The following is a 16,451-nucleotide window of genomic DNA, read 5'->3' as shown; positions in this document are numbered from 1 at the left end:
GCAGATAATGTGTCCCGATTTGCGTGCCATGCATTGTGAGCTTGTAGAAATGCAAATGGTTGCAGAATCTTTGACTTTTTGACAAAATATCCATCAAAATATGAATGGGTGATCTCTAGTACTCCAGAGCGACATCAGAGCCAAAAACTGCCATGGGTCAGGATTCTAAATTCTACCATAGGTTTCACTGGTCTAATCATAAAGCCATGGAAAGTGCAGTGCACTGGGAAAAAACTTTTTCCTTTTATCAAGCAGCTGTGTTTCCCTTCACATGATGCTATAAATCTAAACAAGCATCCTTCTGCTCTGACTCAGAGATGACTAAAAAGCTGCAGTGAGCTGCATAAAAAATGCTTTTTTATCCACTGACGTACCATAAATGTTCTTCTCTCTGTTGATATGTCAATGGAAGCTTTACTTGCGTATACACACAACATGAGTACATGACACCCATATGAGTGTATCCACTGTGGTCAGACTGTGTAGATCATTAGTCTACACCACAAGTCTTTCGGTCAAAAAAAGACAAAGACAGCCAATAGAATGATGTGCTCCCACACACACGATTCAGTAATAATACTTGATTAATGTTGGCCTACAAAGCAACCAAAGGCATGACACCCCAATATCTTCAAAGCCTGATCCAACCCCACAAGCCCTCCCGCTCTCTCAGATCAGCTATAACACAGGGAAGCTGTCAGAACCTTCCCTAAAACATCCGGGACAAACGCTCCACACGTCCCACACTCTTCTCCCTTCTGGCTCCCAAACTGTGGAACGAACTCCCCATTGCAGTTAGAACTGAAGGCTCCCAATCTTCCGCCGTGTAAGACTCACTCCTCACCACCTCAGCCTGTAGCACTTGCCCTGTGCCTTGATGACCTTGCAGGCTTATGCAAAGGTTAAAATGTAATTTAGATAGTGTTATGTAGACCAGTGGTTCTCAAACCTTTTCGTGCCAAGGACCCCCAAATAGACACTTATTAGACCGTGGACCCCCATTTGAAAAGATAAGCCAGGGACCCCCATAATAGAAGATTTTTATGTCTCTCTAGCAGTGATTTCAACCATTTTAATTACAAGGACCCCCAGTTTGACATGCATTAGGCTAAGGACCCCCATTTAATGGCATTTATACCTCTGGGACCCCAATTCATATTGTAAAATCAATGTTAATTTAACTCTGAGAGTGCACAAATGGAACCAAATGGACCCGTTAGGGTCCATTTGGTTCCATTTGTACACTCTCAGAGTTACAGACCCATAAGGGTCCATTTGGTTCCTGTCCATCATTTAGCTCGGGACATTACATTACATTACATTACAGTCATTTAGCAGACGCTTTTATCCAAAGCGACTTACAATAAGTGCATTCAACATAGGTAGGGAACGAAACTACTAATCACCAGAGGTCTTAAGTGCATTTCCTGTAAAAACAAGCAACCAAGAGTATATCTAGCGCTAAGGTAAAAGTGCAATATATCAGCTATCTACTTTCACAAGCACATGAGATAAAATAGCCAAATCAAATGAGCACGAGCTAATAGATCCAATACAACAATACAACAATAGTTCCTACAACTAGTTAACAACAAGTAGGCCAGGCAAAGAGGAAGGGTAGTGTTTCCTGAAGAGGTGGGTTTTCAGCCTGCGGCGAAAGATGGGCAGTGACTCTGCTGTCCTGACATCAGTGGGAAGTTCATTCCACCACTGTGGGGCCAGAACAGAAAAAAGTCGTGACCGTGTCGATCGACCAGAAGGACCGTTGACTGGCCCCCTAGAACCCCCTCAAGTACCCCTGGGGGTCCTCGGACCCCACTTTGAGAACCAATGATGTAGACAGATTGCCAGGTCAACAAATGAACAGATTATTATTTTGGATTTTATACGGTTTACTGACTTCTTGGTTGATCCTAGATTATTATTTCTATGCATTCGATGTATTACCGTGTGTTTACCTTGCTTACTGTAAATCACTCTGGATTAAGAGTGTCTGCTACTGTAAATGCCTAAATTATAATCGTAAATGAAATAATACGCCCCAAGTGGTAAAATAATTAACCTGTGATGGGACCAATATGAAGATTTGGAGGTTATTAACTTGAAATGGCATCTACAGTTTAAATGGATGTATATATCTCAGGTAACGTGGTTGCTTTGGCTTCAGTTTTTTGGAGTCTTTGGTGTGTCTACTCCCCCGGCCATCTGTGTTGTTGGCTCCTCTCCTCTCCTCTCTCTCTCCTTTATGTGAAACGGCAGCTAATAATATCCTCACAATTACACATACTGTAAATAACAGGCAGATAAAACTGACACTGACTGCTGCTCAGCAAATCGTCCACACCTGGTGGATTCTTACACGCTGGTGGGGAGTGCAAGGACAGTGCATTCTATTCTATTAGGAGGCATTAGGTTCTCTGTGGTAACTTGTTGCATTAGAACCAGAGGAATGTGCAGCTGACGGGCTCTCTAGGCAGAATGTGTCTCATATCAGAGCTCCAGGCCATCCAGGGTGAAGAACGTGTGATATTTTAGAGCAGTGGTTCCCAACCTTGATCTACAAAGCAACATGTCATTGTGAGATTTTAGATTGGCTTTTTAAACCTTTTTGAAAATATATTGAACGTTTTTGACTATTTTTTACAATAATGAAAATAGGGAATCTAGGTGGAAAGTGGATGAAAGCAAGTTATGATTTTGTGCATTTTTTAATTATTATTTTGGACTCGCTCCAAACAGAGAAGTTCAATGCATTGTGCATGTGATGTGTGATTTTGACTTGCCCATTGGTGTCAAAACTGCTGATTAATTTTGCCCCCGCTTTAAGTATGGGTAATTCTTTACCCCTTTCCAGAATACCCTCTGAATCTATACAGTAAAATATGTGGTTGTCAATTGAAACACAAGCCAAATACAGATACAGATTGGTTGTAGCTGGTTAGTTCGCCTTTCATGTCAGTGAGTGAGTGAGTGTGACAGTTAACCAAACTGACTGATTTCACTTCTAAATGTGTCTGTGAAATATAAAAAATACCTTAAATTCAGTTGATAAAAAATAATGATGCTGTTCATGATAAAAGATATCAGTTGTCTTCTTGCCAACCAGGTTATAGTGTGCATGTTTGCATTATTAACACTTCTTTGGCCTGTAAAAAAAATAAAAAATAGACTAAACTATAATGTTTTGCATCTAAGTCACATATATATTACACATGATTTAGACGGGAGATTCAAAAAGTTCCATAAGGCTGAAGGCTACAACAAATAGCAGACCTAGACATATTGGCAGGATCTGTGCGGGCTGTTTTCTGTGTTTCTCATTCTTCTGAAGTGAGTCATCACATCACACAGGGTGACTCCTTCCTTCTCCTCCTGGTGAAGTTAAAAGCAAAGCGGACCGGACACGGCAGACTGCTGCTGTTGCTGCTGGAAGTCATACAAGCGAGGAGAACTTTTTAGTCATTCTCCTGTTGTTGGAGAGACTTGGAGCAGAAAGAAAGCCACACGGAGGAGAAACATCTGGGAGGAGATGGACTGCATATGGAAGCTGATTCTGCTGCTGCTCCTGGCACTGAGCTGTGTGCTGTCTGCAGTCATGGAGGAATGGGTGGAGTTTGACGAAGCACAGGTAAATATATACTGCATGCACAGTGGTGGAAAAAAAGTACTCAAATGTTTTTACTTTAAGTAAAAGTATCAATTCTGCAATGTTGAAATACTCCGTTACAAGTAAAAAGTCTGGAATTCAAAATGTACTTGAGTAAAAGTACAAAATTATTGGTATCAAAAGTACCAAAAGTAGAAAGTACTCATTATGCAGAAGTTTTATGATGTATAAAATCTTTTGAAAATAGCCAATCTACAAGCTCACAATGCGTCGCGATGCGACGCATTGTGAGCTTGTAGATCGGCTATTTTCAAATGGCCGAGATGTATATAGGCCTGAAGTGGTTAATGTATGTTTTGTAGTAATAATCCCAATCTACAAAGACAAGTAACTTGTTACTAAAGTTTTCAAATAATTATGTAAAAGTACAACTTTTGGTCACTTGTTTATGTTTCGCAATCAAGTGGGATCCCTGTTTGTTTAGCCTATGAGAGTAGCTGGAATGCAGTGGAACGTTCAGTCCACTATATAGAGGGGAGAACGGGGTAATATGACCCAGTGAGTAAGTTAACCCCTACCCCCTGTTCCTAGAAAACTAGGAAACTGTGTTGTCATGTCATGTGCCCTTTAATCTAGGAAGCATCCATCATTTACACCTGGCTTTGAAGTTGGGAGGCACAGGGGGAAAGCAGAAAGCATTCTTTTACACAAAAACATTTTTTTTTTTACTGGTGAAATGTCTACATGTCAGGTATAATGACAAGGTATAAGCAAATGTATTGCCATGTCTAAAGTATATCATAAATGTTGGTGATTTGCCAATGTTGTGTGAGTGTGAATTATCTTGCCCCAATTTTAGCCAATTTAGTCTAAAATTGTGTCTTTTGGGCAAAATTAACCGAATACTTTGGGTTAAGATGAGTCAATTATCCTAATATGAATCACTATTCATATTTTTGTATTATGTCTTTGCTACTCAAATTCTAAGTGACTACATTCTTAAAATGTAAACATACTGTAGAATATCATGTGGGTCAACTTACCCCCCCCAAAAAAGGCATGGGTTTCCGAGGCTAACTTACCCCTGGACTTGGATCAATTTACCCCTAACCTGGGGCAATTTGAGCCACACTTGAGCCACTTTTTGTTAGAAGTCATATTTGTATGGCCCTTTGTCATAGATACTTACTTATTAAGACATCCTGAAATTAGGGTAGATGTTTAAATGTTTGCCTTGCTTCAAGGACAGCATTAGTGTAAAGTGTCTCATCTTACCCTGTTCTCCCCTATGCTATGCACCATTGTTTTCTGCTTCAAAGACTTCATTGTACCTTGCCTTGGTTATTCATTCCACAGGCCTATCTAAGGAAGTATGGCTATTTGGAGAACGGTGTGGACCCCCAGGACCAGGCTTACCTGGAGACCGTTATTGAAGCTCTCAGGTAAGAATAACACCACACACATTCTGATGACTCTATTGCAGGGGTCTTCAACGTTTTCAGGCCAAGGACCCCCTAGCTGAGAGAGAGATGAAGCAGGGACCCCCCTCTATATTGTATAAAATTGTGTTTTCAGATAAAAAACTTTTTTGTTTACTTGGTCTGCTCTTTTTCCCTCTACACCTATACCTCTCTGCCAAAAATAGCAGATCTATACAAGTTCACAACGCCTCGCAGGGTTGTGAACTTGTATAGATCTGCTATTTTTGGCTAAAGTTCTCCTCAGAAAAGGAATGCTAGGGTTCAAGTGGTTAAGGTAAAAAAAAAAAATCATATCACACAAAGATTTGGCGGACCCCCTGTAGTAACTCTGAGGACCCCCTAGGGGTCCCGGACCCCCTGTTGAAGACCCCTGGTATACTGTATACTGTATTGTTGTTCGGGCAGAAACCTCTTACCTCCATATTCTAACATTCTGTGTTTTTTATCGTAAACTAATGCCCGACTTGATCATACTACAGCGTCAACACAAAAGTATCAAAAATAACAGATCCGCAAGCTCGAAACACGGCGCGAAGCGACGCGTTTCGAGCTTGTAGATCTGCTATTTTTGATACTTTTGGATTTGAATCCTGAAAAGTAACAGTTTTGGACATATGAGGTTTCCACCCGACAGAGACGATATGGTAGATTATATGTAGTACTGTAGGGCTTTTGGACTGAAATAGTGTAATAGAGTGAAATAAGTATATTTTCACATAATGTAATGATGTTCATATTGTCCCTCAGAGCGTTCCAGAGGGTGAATGAACTTCCTGTGACTGGAGAAATAGATGATGACACCTTGGAGTTGATGAGAGCGCCCCGCTGTGGCCTGGAGGACCCTTTCAACGAGAGAAAACATAAATACAGAGTAAACGGTAAATGGTGCATTTTATCCAAAGCGCTTTACATAGATTGTGCATTACATTCATCCATTCACACACACATGCACACACACATTCACACACCGACGATTGCAGAGGAAACCATGCAAGGCACCAACCTGCTCATCGGTTGGGTGGGAAACGTTTAAAGCAGCACTATGTAACAATTTGTTTATGAATAAAATGTAATGTTGCCCAATCTTTATGGTAGAGTATGTTAATACAATATACAAATGGGGTGGTTATAATTGGTCTCCCTGCTCTTCTATTGAGACATTTAGATTGTGTCAAAGTTCATGTCTCACCTAGACACAGGATCTGACACCAATTTTGACCTGAAGGTCAAGATTCAATTTATCCCCTGAGCAAGCAGGCCGGCTCTATGAGCTCAATGGTAAAACTTTCAGCACTTGCGCAGGAAACCGGGTTCAAACCCGGGGTAGAAGAGGAAAGTTACATAGTGCAGCTTTAAACTAATGCTTGGCTAATAAGATTCATTAGATTGACAAATATAACAATAAGAATTGGAATATACGTTTAATACATATAATATTCAGTTTCTTTCTCTATACAGTTTAGATGCCGTGATAGGGCTATCTGTGTTATACATCTCACAATTCATTTGAGCCTATTAGCTGCAAATCTCTTGTGATCTATGATAAAACATAATTTACTGTTGTTGGGCTGCATGTGTGTGTGTACATTACATGGTGACATATTAGCATCCAACAATTCTTTCTTACAGGTCGTTGGCGTAAGAGGAGCCTGACCTATCGGCTCTATAACTACACGGCGGACATGAAGAAAGTAGAGATAAAGATGGCCGTCCGCTCGGCCTTTAAGTACTGGAGCGATGTGACTCCTCTGAGCTTCAGGGAGGTGGAGTACGGCCGAGCAGACATCAGGATGGCCTTCCACAGGAACGACAAGTCCTGCTCTGTCCCGTTCGATGGCAGGGGTGAGTGTTCTCACCTGTTTTCTACATTATACTCTGACCACTGTTAGACTAGAGCTACTGTCACATTTTTGTTATTATTTGTTTTAATATACTTGTGGATTAAATGCATGCGTTAGCATTTTGCACTATTTTAGTTTAGTTTGCTCTTGTTTTAATAATGTGTGGCTTAAATGCATGTTTGAACTATTTTTGTGTATTTTGTTTATTTTAATATAAGTGTTGTGCTGCCGTAATACGTTTAGCTACTGACACATTATAAATCAAACTAAAGTTTGATTTATGCTTTCATCTTACGACGGCGTTGTGTGAAAATAGCAGATCTACAAGCTCACATTTGAATGCTCAAAATAGGGATTTCCGGTTGAAAGTGGTTCAAATTTAAGTCCATGCCCTGGTATGTGTGTCGAGGTGTCCATGAGCAAGACACTTAACCCCTAACTGGTCCCCAAGCGCTGTACTAATAACGCTCTTTTTTGATTGATTGATTGATTGATTGATTGATTGATTAATTGAATACTTCCCTGGGGACTTCCATTGTGGTCCTACAGTATGTATTCAATTCATAGAAAATTAACACAATAATACATATCATCAACAAATACAAACGATATGTGAGATGGGAAATTATATTTACCTCCCCCTGTGGTCTCCTGATGTTTTTTTTTACTCATAGTTCCTAATGTACTGATAATTTACAGTGACAAAAGTAGCCCAAATTAATGTTCTGTATTTTTTTTCTTTCTTTCTTGATTTCCGTCCATCTCTCTGTCCTTTAACAGGTCATGTTCTGGCCCACGCTGACCCTCCAGAATCGGGGGCGGTCCACTTCGATGACGATGAGTTCTGGACGGAGGGAACCTCCTACGGCAGCAACCTGCGAATCATCGCCGCCCACGAGATAGGCCACGCCCTGGGCTTAGGCCACTCCCAGTTCAGGAAGGCCCTGATGGCGCCCATCTACACGGGTTACCAGGCCTACTTCAAACTCCACCCAGACGACGTGAGAGGCATCCAGGCCATATATGGTGAGTGTATAGAAGTCTGCCCGCAGTAACTAAGTACATTTACTCAAGTACTGTACTTAAGTACACTTTTTAGGTATTCTTTACTGTACTTGAGTATTTCCAGTTTTCAGTACTTTTACTTCTACTCCACTACATCTCAGAGGCAAATATTGTACTTTTACTCCACTACAATTATTTGAAAGCTTTCGTTACTAGTTACTTTGTAGGTTTTAATTAATATTACAAAACATACATTAAGCACTTCAGTCCTATAGTCCAGGGGCCAAGACATATTTTGGTACCACCTAAGGTGACCGTAAAGTTTTTGTATTTTTGTCTTCCTACATGTCTCTAGTTTATATTTTGGTATGATAACCCTTCCAATCTTGTAGCTTAATGGCAGTTATCACTACCTACCGGCTAATGTATCCGGTAGGAGACACAAAGTAGAATCTTTGTGTCTCCTACACCCAGGCATCAAATTATTGCGACAAAAAACTAAATATATCCATGTATTCAAGGCTTCATGGGGTGTGCAATTGATAGAAAATAAATATTTTTTTGGGTGAACTCCTCTTTAAGTTTCCCAGGGGGACTCTCTACCCATTCAGCTATGACCACCCTGGACCGAAGGAGGGTAAACTTTTACAAGCTTATGGAAAGCAGTCTTTTTGCAAACACCAAAAATCTGAGAAGTTATCAATTGCACACCCCATGAAGCCTTGAATACATGGATATATTTTGTTTTTTGTCGCAATAATTTGATGCCCGGCTGTAGGAGACACAAAGATTCTACTTTGTGTCTCCTACCGGATACATTAGCCAGTAGGTAGTGATAACTGCCATTAAGCTACAAGATTGGAAGGGTTATCATACCAAAATATAAACTAGAGACATGTAGGAAGACAAAAATACAAAAACTTTATGGTCACCTTAGGTGGTACCAATTTGTGAAAATATCAGTGTTGGCCCCTGGACTACTATATACATTTCGGCCATTTGAAAATAGCAGATCTACAAGCTCTCAATGCGTCGCGATGCGACGCATTGAGAGCTTGTAGATCTGCTATTTTCAAATGATTTGTACACATTTTATTCATTTGAAAACATGTGAAATGGGACATTCTGCATAATGAGTACTTCTACTTTCGTACTTAAAGTATGTTTTGATACCAATACTTTGAATTTTGAATTCCAGGACTTTTGCTTGTAACAGAGTATTTCTACATTGCAGTATTGATACTTTTACTTTAAAAAAAAAGAGTAAAAAATTGTACGTAAAAAATGTGAGTACTTTTTCCACCACGGGGGTATGGCACTCCCAAATCTTCAAAGCCTGATCCAACCCCACAACCCCTCCTGCTCTCTCAGATCACCTCACACAGGGAAGCTGTCAGAACCTTCGCTAAAACATCTGGGACAACGCTCTGGCTCCCAAACTGTGGAACAAACTCCCATTGCAATTAGAACTGCAGACTATATAATCTGAAGACTCACCTCTTCAGACTAGCACTTGCTCTAGCCTTGACGACCTTGCAGTCTTATGCAAAGGCTAAAATGTAATTTAGATTTTTTTGCCAGGTTCATTTGTTGACCTGGCATCCTATAGTTTGTATAGTTTCAATGTACAGATTCATTATTTTATTATATTATACTGTTTAGACTGATGATAGGTTCTTCGTATAGCTATGATTCTAGATTACTATTTCTACTATTTCTATGCATTTGACGTATTACCTCGTGTTTACCTTGCTTACTGTAAATCACTCTGGATTAAGAGCGTCTGCTAAATGCCTACATTGTAAATTGTAACAAAGATAACAGTAATTTTCCACAAATTGCTAAATAGATTTTTAGTTCATGACCCAGTCACGCACACACATTTGAAAATGTGCTACAGTTACGTAATAAGAATGAGTAGGGTTGTCTGTAGCTGAGTGGGTGGAGCAGTGATCTGGGAATCGGAATTTTCGACCCGGTTGGACCCTTGACTCACCCAGTCTACGTCAAAGTATGTCAAAGTGTCGCTGAGCAAGACACTTAAAGGAGGAGTTCACCCAAAAAATGACTTATTTTCTATCAATTGCACACCCTATGAAGCCATGAATCCATGGATTCTTTTGTTGTTTTTGTTGCATTCCTAAGACAATAATTTGATTCCCGTCTCCTACCGGCTAATGTATCCGGTAGGAGACACAAAGTAGATTATTTTTGTCTCCTACCGGAAATACACACGGTCAACAAATTATTGTCTTAGGAATGCCACAAAAACAAAAATAAATCCATGAAATCAAGGCTTCATGGGGTGTGTAATTGATAGAAAATAAGTCATTTTTTGGGTGAACTCCTCCTTTAACCCCTAACAGCTAGAATAGTACTGTATCTATATTGCACTTTGAACGCATCATCAACACTTTTTTTAACCAATGTTGTCTGCTCTCTTTCTACTTTTTTTCCCTTTAATGTCTTTGCCTCTTTTTAATGTGTCTGTTGTTTTTAAATGTGACAACAAGCACCATGAGTTGCAGAGAACAGTATTTTGCTCCCTTGTATGCCTCGTGTGTATTATGGAAGTAACAATAATTCTCAAGGCTTTAGTCTTTGGTATTGTTGACAAAATACTGTAGATTAAAAATGCATTCATCCTCAAAATGTGTTCTCTTTCATTTGCCTTCTCTTTTTATTTCCAGGTAAACGTACGGTCAGCCCTACAGTAAACACCCTCCCAGTTCCAACAGAAAGTGGTCCTGATGCTGAGAGGAACATCATCCCAGACCCCTGCACCGCCCGACTGGATGCAGTGATGCTGGGTAAGATGATGATGCACACATCCTTCCTGTCTGGAAGGATGCTTACACAGCACAGTCACACAGTCACACAGTCACACAGTCACACAGCACATTTTGGTGAATTGTGAAAAACAATCAAATTTCAGATCAGATTAAAGCTGAATGTCTTTTCTTGAACAACAGTATCATTGTTACTTTAGACACAATTGTGAGAAAAGAAGCAACAACAAACACATCACACATATTATTGGCTACTTAGTTTATGTGGCATTTCATGCTTTATTCGAATAGGAGATTGTACAGATACAGAAAACCAGTGGTACAGAGAGGAGATTATGTGAAACTTGACTAGAGTTAACTTAAACTCAGGTGCACTACTGACTGTGTTACCCTGTTTTCCCCCCCTTGTGACTGTACCTGTACCTGGTGTCAGGTCCATGGAAGAAGACCTTTGCGTTCAGCGGGGACTATGTGTGGACCGTCTCTGACCTGGGCTACAACACCCCCATCAGGATGGACCAGCTGTGGAAAGGCCTTCCTGGAGACCTGAACGCTGCCGTGTACTCCCAGAGAACCAACAAGACCTACTTCTTCAAAGGTTAGTAAACCTCTATACTCCCAGAGAACCAAGAAGACCTACTTCTTCAAAGGTTAGTAAACCTCTATACTCCCAGAGAACCAACAAGACCTACTTCTTCAAAGGTTAGTAAACCTCTATACTCACAGAGAACCAACAAGACCTACTTCTTCAAAGGTTAGTAAACCATGGCATCCCAACAGTTTTACATTTTACATTTTTGAGTGGTGCCGAAGGCAACCACTCCTATATCTGGCTTTGTCTGTGTGTCCGTATGTATGTATGTATGTATGTATGTATGTATGTATGTATGTATGTATGTATGTATGTATGTATGTATGTATGTCCGTGTGTCCACCAAGCTAACATTGGTCAAGCATCACGTGACACGTGACAATATGTTGAAAGGGTGTGCTTTGATTGGCTAGCGAGACGCATGACGAAATAGAGCCCTATAAATAGGTATGAGCCCTATAAATATTGTTTACATGTTTCGAAGTGACATCAGTGCCATCAGCCAAGCTAACATTGGACATGTTAGCTTGGCTGATTGAACATGTTAGCCAAGCTAAGCAAGGCACCACTCACTTCACACAGGGTGTGATTTTTATATTCAAAAGAACATTTTAATTAGGCTTTTGACACTAATGAAGTATGACTTGTAATGTGTTCCCACTTCCCCCTTATACACTAGTTATTATTTTGTTCTAGAACTTGTCAGTTCTGTATGTGTATGCTTGTTGTGGTGGCGGAATTTGTAGATTGCCAAATATATGGATTATTGTGTATTTCCATTCTCATTCAATACTAGTCAGCCACTTTTCACACCAATGTACTGTAATTCATTCTAACTCGGCTACAGCTGTTAAATCCAACAACTGATTTCCCCATGCAGGGACTGCAACCTCTCTACTCTCTATGTCAGCATATAAACTGTACTTCTGTTAACTATTTGTGTGTCACCCTTATATTTAGTACATCCTAGTCCTTATATGACCATTTAGGACTGTCTGAGAACTGGGGAGAGGGAAGGCTGCTGCCCGACGGGCTGTCTGGCCAGGAGGACTTTGGGCTGTAAATGCTGTTACTCTGCCTGAATCTCCCTAATAAATAGTCAACACTTCACCCTGACTGAATATGAATATTTTCCATTATATTATCACAGGTGACAAGGTGTGGAGGTACACCAGGTTCTTCCTGGACTATGGATACCCCAAACAGGTCAAACGAATCCCCCCCAGCATCGACGCAGCCTTGTACCTGAACAAGAACAAGAAGTTGGTCTTTATTAAGGTACGGAAAGAGAAAGAAAACATACAAGGAGCAGCAACTGTCATTACTATGTTGGTTTAATTTTGTGACTGATGTTTCAAAAAACACGAGTGTAGTCTTGGTTAGGGGAAATGGTGCATTTATATTATATAGCGCCTTTATCCAAAGCGCTTTACATTCACCCATTCACACACACACCGAAGGCGGAGGAAACAATGCATCATCGGGAGCAATTGGGGCAGGGACGTGCACAGATAGACTCTAGGTGGTGCTCGAGCACCTGCCCTTTGCCCTCTTGACCAGAAGTGCCCTTTTGAAAAAAAAAGAAAAAAGTTTTTTTTTTCCCAGTTTACAGCAGGGGTCTTCAACAGGGGATCCGGGGGTCCTCAGAGTTACTACAGGGGGTCCGCCAAATCTTTATGTGATATGATTTTTCTTTTTACCATAACCACTCGAAACCTAGCATCCCTTTTCTGAGGAGAACTTTAGCCAAAAATAGCAGATCTACAAGCTCACAACGCCTCGCAGCGCGAGGCGTTGTGGGCTTGTAGATCTGCTATTTTTGGCAAAGAGGTATAGGTGTAGAGGGAAAAAAGAGCAGACCAAGTAAACAAAAAAAAGTATAATTTACTTGAGCACCTGCCCCTCAAAATGTCTGTGCACGCCACTGATTAGGGGTTCAGTCAGTGACTTGCTCAAGGACACTTCGGCACTAACTCCGGGGGAGCCCGGGATCGAACCGCCCTACCTCCTGAGTCATTTCCGCCCTCTATATTGCACCTTTATCTTCTTTCAACCCAGTGTCCCTATTTTGGCTATGTCATTATAGGTCTGATATTTAAAGGCCCCTGCAACTAGAAACAACAGGTAAAAATTCTCATTCATACCTACTTCCATTGGTGCCATCAATGGTGGAAGTAGGAGGAGTGGACACTTATTATTATTATCTGGATCTTGTAGATGTTTTTATATCCATGTTCTTGTTTATGTACTTTTAGTGCGTCTTTTAGAGTTCATAAATCTGCTGTAGCACAAATTGCCCAGTTTGGGACATAATGATAAACTTGACCATGACCTTTTTCAAACTTAGATAGAAAGAAAGATAGTGAAAATATATCTCTCGTGCGTGCGTGCGTGCGTGCGTGCGTGCGTGCGTGCGTGCGTGCGTGCGTGCGTGTGTGCGTGTGTGTGTGTGTGTGTGTAGGGCTCAGATCACTGGCAGTGGGATGAGCTTCAGTACAACAGCCATGGCATGTACCCCAAACCTCTGTCCAAGCTGTTCACCGGGGGGGTGCCCGCCCGCCCGGACGCCGCCTTCACCTGGACCAACGGCAAGGTGTACGTCTTTAAGGGGGACAAGTACTGGAGGGTCAACCAGCTGCTGAGTGTGGACCGAGGATACCCTCTGAGCAAGAGGGAGCGCTGGATGCGCTGCTAGAGACCAAGCTCTAGGTGGCAGCATACTACTACTGTAATACCATGATGATGAGGCAGTGTTGTTTTCCAACCTGGGGGTTCCTTGTGGCCCTCCTTTTGGGGGGGCCGGTACGCCAAAGCACCCACTGACTGCCATGAGGTCCTTGCTATAAGGCAGTGGTTCTCAACCCGTGGGTCGGGACCCCGAGGGGGGTCCCCACATGATTTTTTGGGGGGTCCCCAGATGATTAGCTTAATGTGCAACATATTGTTTTCTCTTTTAACAGTAAACAAACCAACCGACATGACAATTTAATACATTTTATTAAGCAATTGAATTACTTTTTAATAACGCTAAAATAAAATTAAATAAGACCATTACTGCGTCAAACGTAATCCACAAACTATACAAAATAGGTGATTAAAATAGCCGCCAAAATAGCCGATCTATAAGCTCACAACGCCTCGCATTGCGTTGTGAGCTTATAGATCGGCTATTTCCACAATATTTGTCTGTGGGAACACTACTACTTTACTACTGTAAATGTAATTTCTCAACTCCTACAATTCCAAGTGCCTGTCAGGGTGGGGGGGGGGTCCCCAGCTCTAATATGATTATTTTGGGGGGCCACCGCATGGCCTGAAAAGGTTGAGAACCACCAAGGGTATTAGACCCACAGTCTAAATAAGATTTCACTCAGACAGACAGAAGTGGACAGAAGCGTCACTCCAATATAATGTACTTTGAAAAGAGAGTTGGTGATTGATTGCGTTATCATTAAGAGCTAAAACAGAACATTTAGACAGCATTTAACATGTTAACTTTAACCTGATTAACATGCTGATTAACATGCCATAACTTAATCTGATTACAGCCAGGTAAGCATGTCACCATGTTACAATATGTATATACGTTCCAATGAAGATTAGTCAACTCTGTGTGTGTGTGTGTGTGTGTGTGTGTGTGTGTGTGTGTGTGTGTGTGTGTGTGTGTGTGTGTGTGTGTGTGTGTGTGTGTGTGTGTGTGTGTGTGTGTGTGTGTGTGTGTGTGTGTGTGTGTGTGTGTGTGTGTGTGTGTGTGTGTGTGCGCGTGTGTGTGTGTGCGTGTTTGTGTGTGTTTAGCCATTTTATTGTCTCAGGGAGGCATCATCGAGGGAGTCTTTTATTTTGTTTTGTTTTGCCGCCAGTCATATTTCCTCATAATGATCAGGACTGTTATGTGTTTTTTTGTGTTACATTACATGCTGTTATTGAACCATTGTCAAAATGTGGTAATCCTATGACTCACACACTGCTGGGCCTGTGAGAAATTACCAGACGTTTCATAAAAGCTCTTGGACGAGATCTTTATACATGTCTGTGAAGATTGAAGTTTCAAATGTGGGATTTTGTGGGTATTTTTTTTGTTCAGGAACTATTAAACAAACAGTTTGTGACATCAACAGAAACTGGGCTGTTTTGTTCTCAATGGAAATACCCTGCTGTCACCAGGATAGCTGTGTAAAAACTACAAACCGCTATGTGCCTAATCTACATTTTGTCGTGTGTGAAGTATCAATCCTGCGTTCTCAAATTGTAGTGCGGGGACCCCCCAGGGGCAGTTGAGGGGGTTTCCAGGGGGTCCCCAGCAAAAAAATGAGGAACAAAAAACTATTTTAAAAACACTTACAGTAAACCACATTTTATTTTTCGGCTATTCAAAGCTCACAACAAGCTCACAACAATGCATTGCATTGCAACACGTTGTTACTGTAGCTTGTAGATCTGCTATTTTAAAAATATATATTTTTTTAAATCTGTTTTGTGGTAAAAAAAAAAAAACTTTTCAAATGAGGGTCTACAGCAGTGGTGTAAAGTTACTAAGTACTTGTACTCAAGTACTGTACTTAAGTACATATTTGAGGTAATTTAACTTTCTGAAGTATTTCCAATTTTCAGTACTTTTACTTCTACTCCACCACGTCTCAGAGACAAATATTGTACTTTTACTCCACTACAGTTATTTGAAAACTTTAGTTACTAGTTACCTTATAGATTTTGATTATTATTACAAAACATCCATTAATCACTTCAGCCCATATACATTTCAGCCATTTGAAAATAGCCGATCTACAAGCTCATAATGCGTCGCGATGCGACGTATTGTGAGCTTGTAGATCTGCTATTTTCAAAAGATTTGTATACATTTGAAAACTTGTGAAATGGGACCTTCTGCCTGAGTACTTTTACTTTTGTACGTTATATTTAGTATATTTTGATACCAATACTTTTATACTTTTACTCGAGTACATTTTGAATTCCGGTCTCGGGAGTATTTCTACATTCTACATTGCAGTATTGATACTTTTACTTAACTAAAACAAAATAGTTTGAGAAGCACTGCTATAAGGTGATGATAGAAGGACTGTGTCTCTGTGCAATGTGTGTCTGGAAGAAAAGAAAAAAAAAACGCTGGCTGCCATG

General features: G+C 40.7%; 1 protein-coding gene across 1 annotated transcript; it reads left to right on the top strand.

The window, feature by feature from the left end:
- The first annotated feature begins 3,377 nt into the window (after positions 1-3,377).
- mmp19 (matrix metallopeptidase 19) lies at positions 3,378-14,455 on the top strand. Its single transcript, XM_084062695.1, has 9 exons — positions 3,378-3,628; positions 4,964-5,049; positions 5,836-5,966; positions 6,718-6,930; positions 7,710-7,955; positions 10,625-10,744; positions 11,157-11,321; positions 12,466-12,593; positions 13,777-14,455. Exons 1-9 carry the CDS (start codon positions 3,530-3,532, stop codon positions 14,008-14,010), a joined length of 1,422 nt encoding a protein of 473 aa, XP_083918821.1. The 5' UTR covers positions 3,378-3,529; the 3' UTR covers positions 14,011-14,455.
- Positions 14,456-16,451: the final 1,996 nt, after the last annotated feature.

The sequence above is a fragment of the Gymnoscopelus microlampas genome, assembly GCF_963454915.1.
Source record: "Gymnoscopelus microlampas genome assembly, chromosome: 7".
NCBI classification, from domain to species: Eukaryota; Metazoa; Chordata; class Actinopteri; order Myctophiformes; family Myctophidae; genus Gymnoscopelus; species Gymnoscopelus microlampas.
The sequence above is the reverse complement of the archived record's forward strand: the minus strand, read 5'-3'. Positions and strand labels throughout refer to the sequence as shown.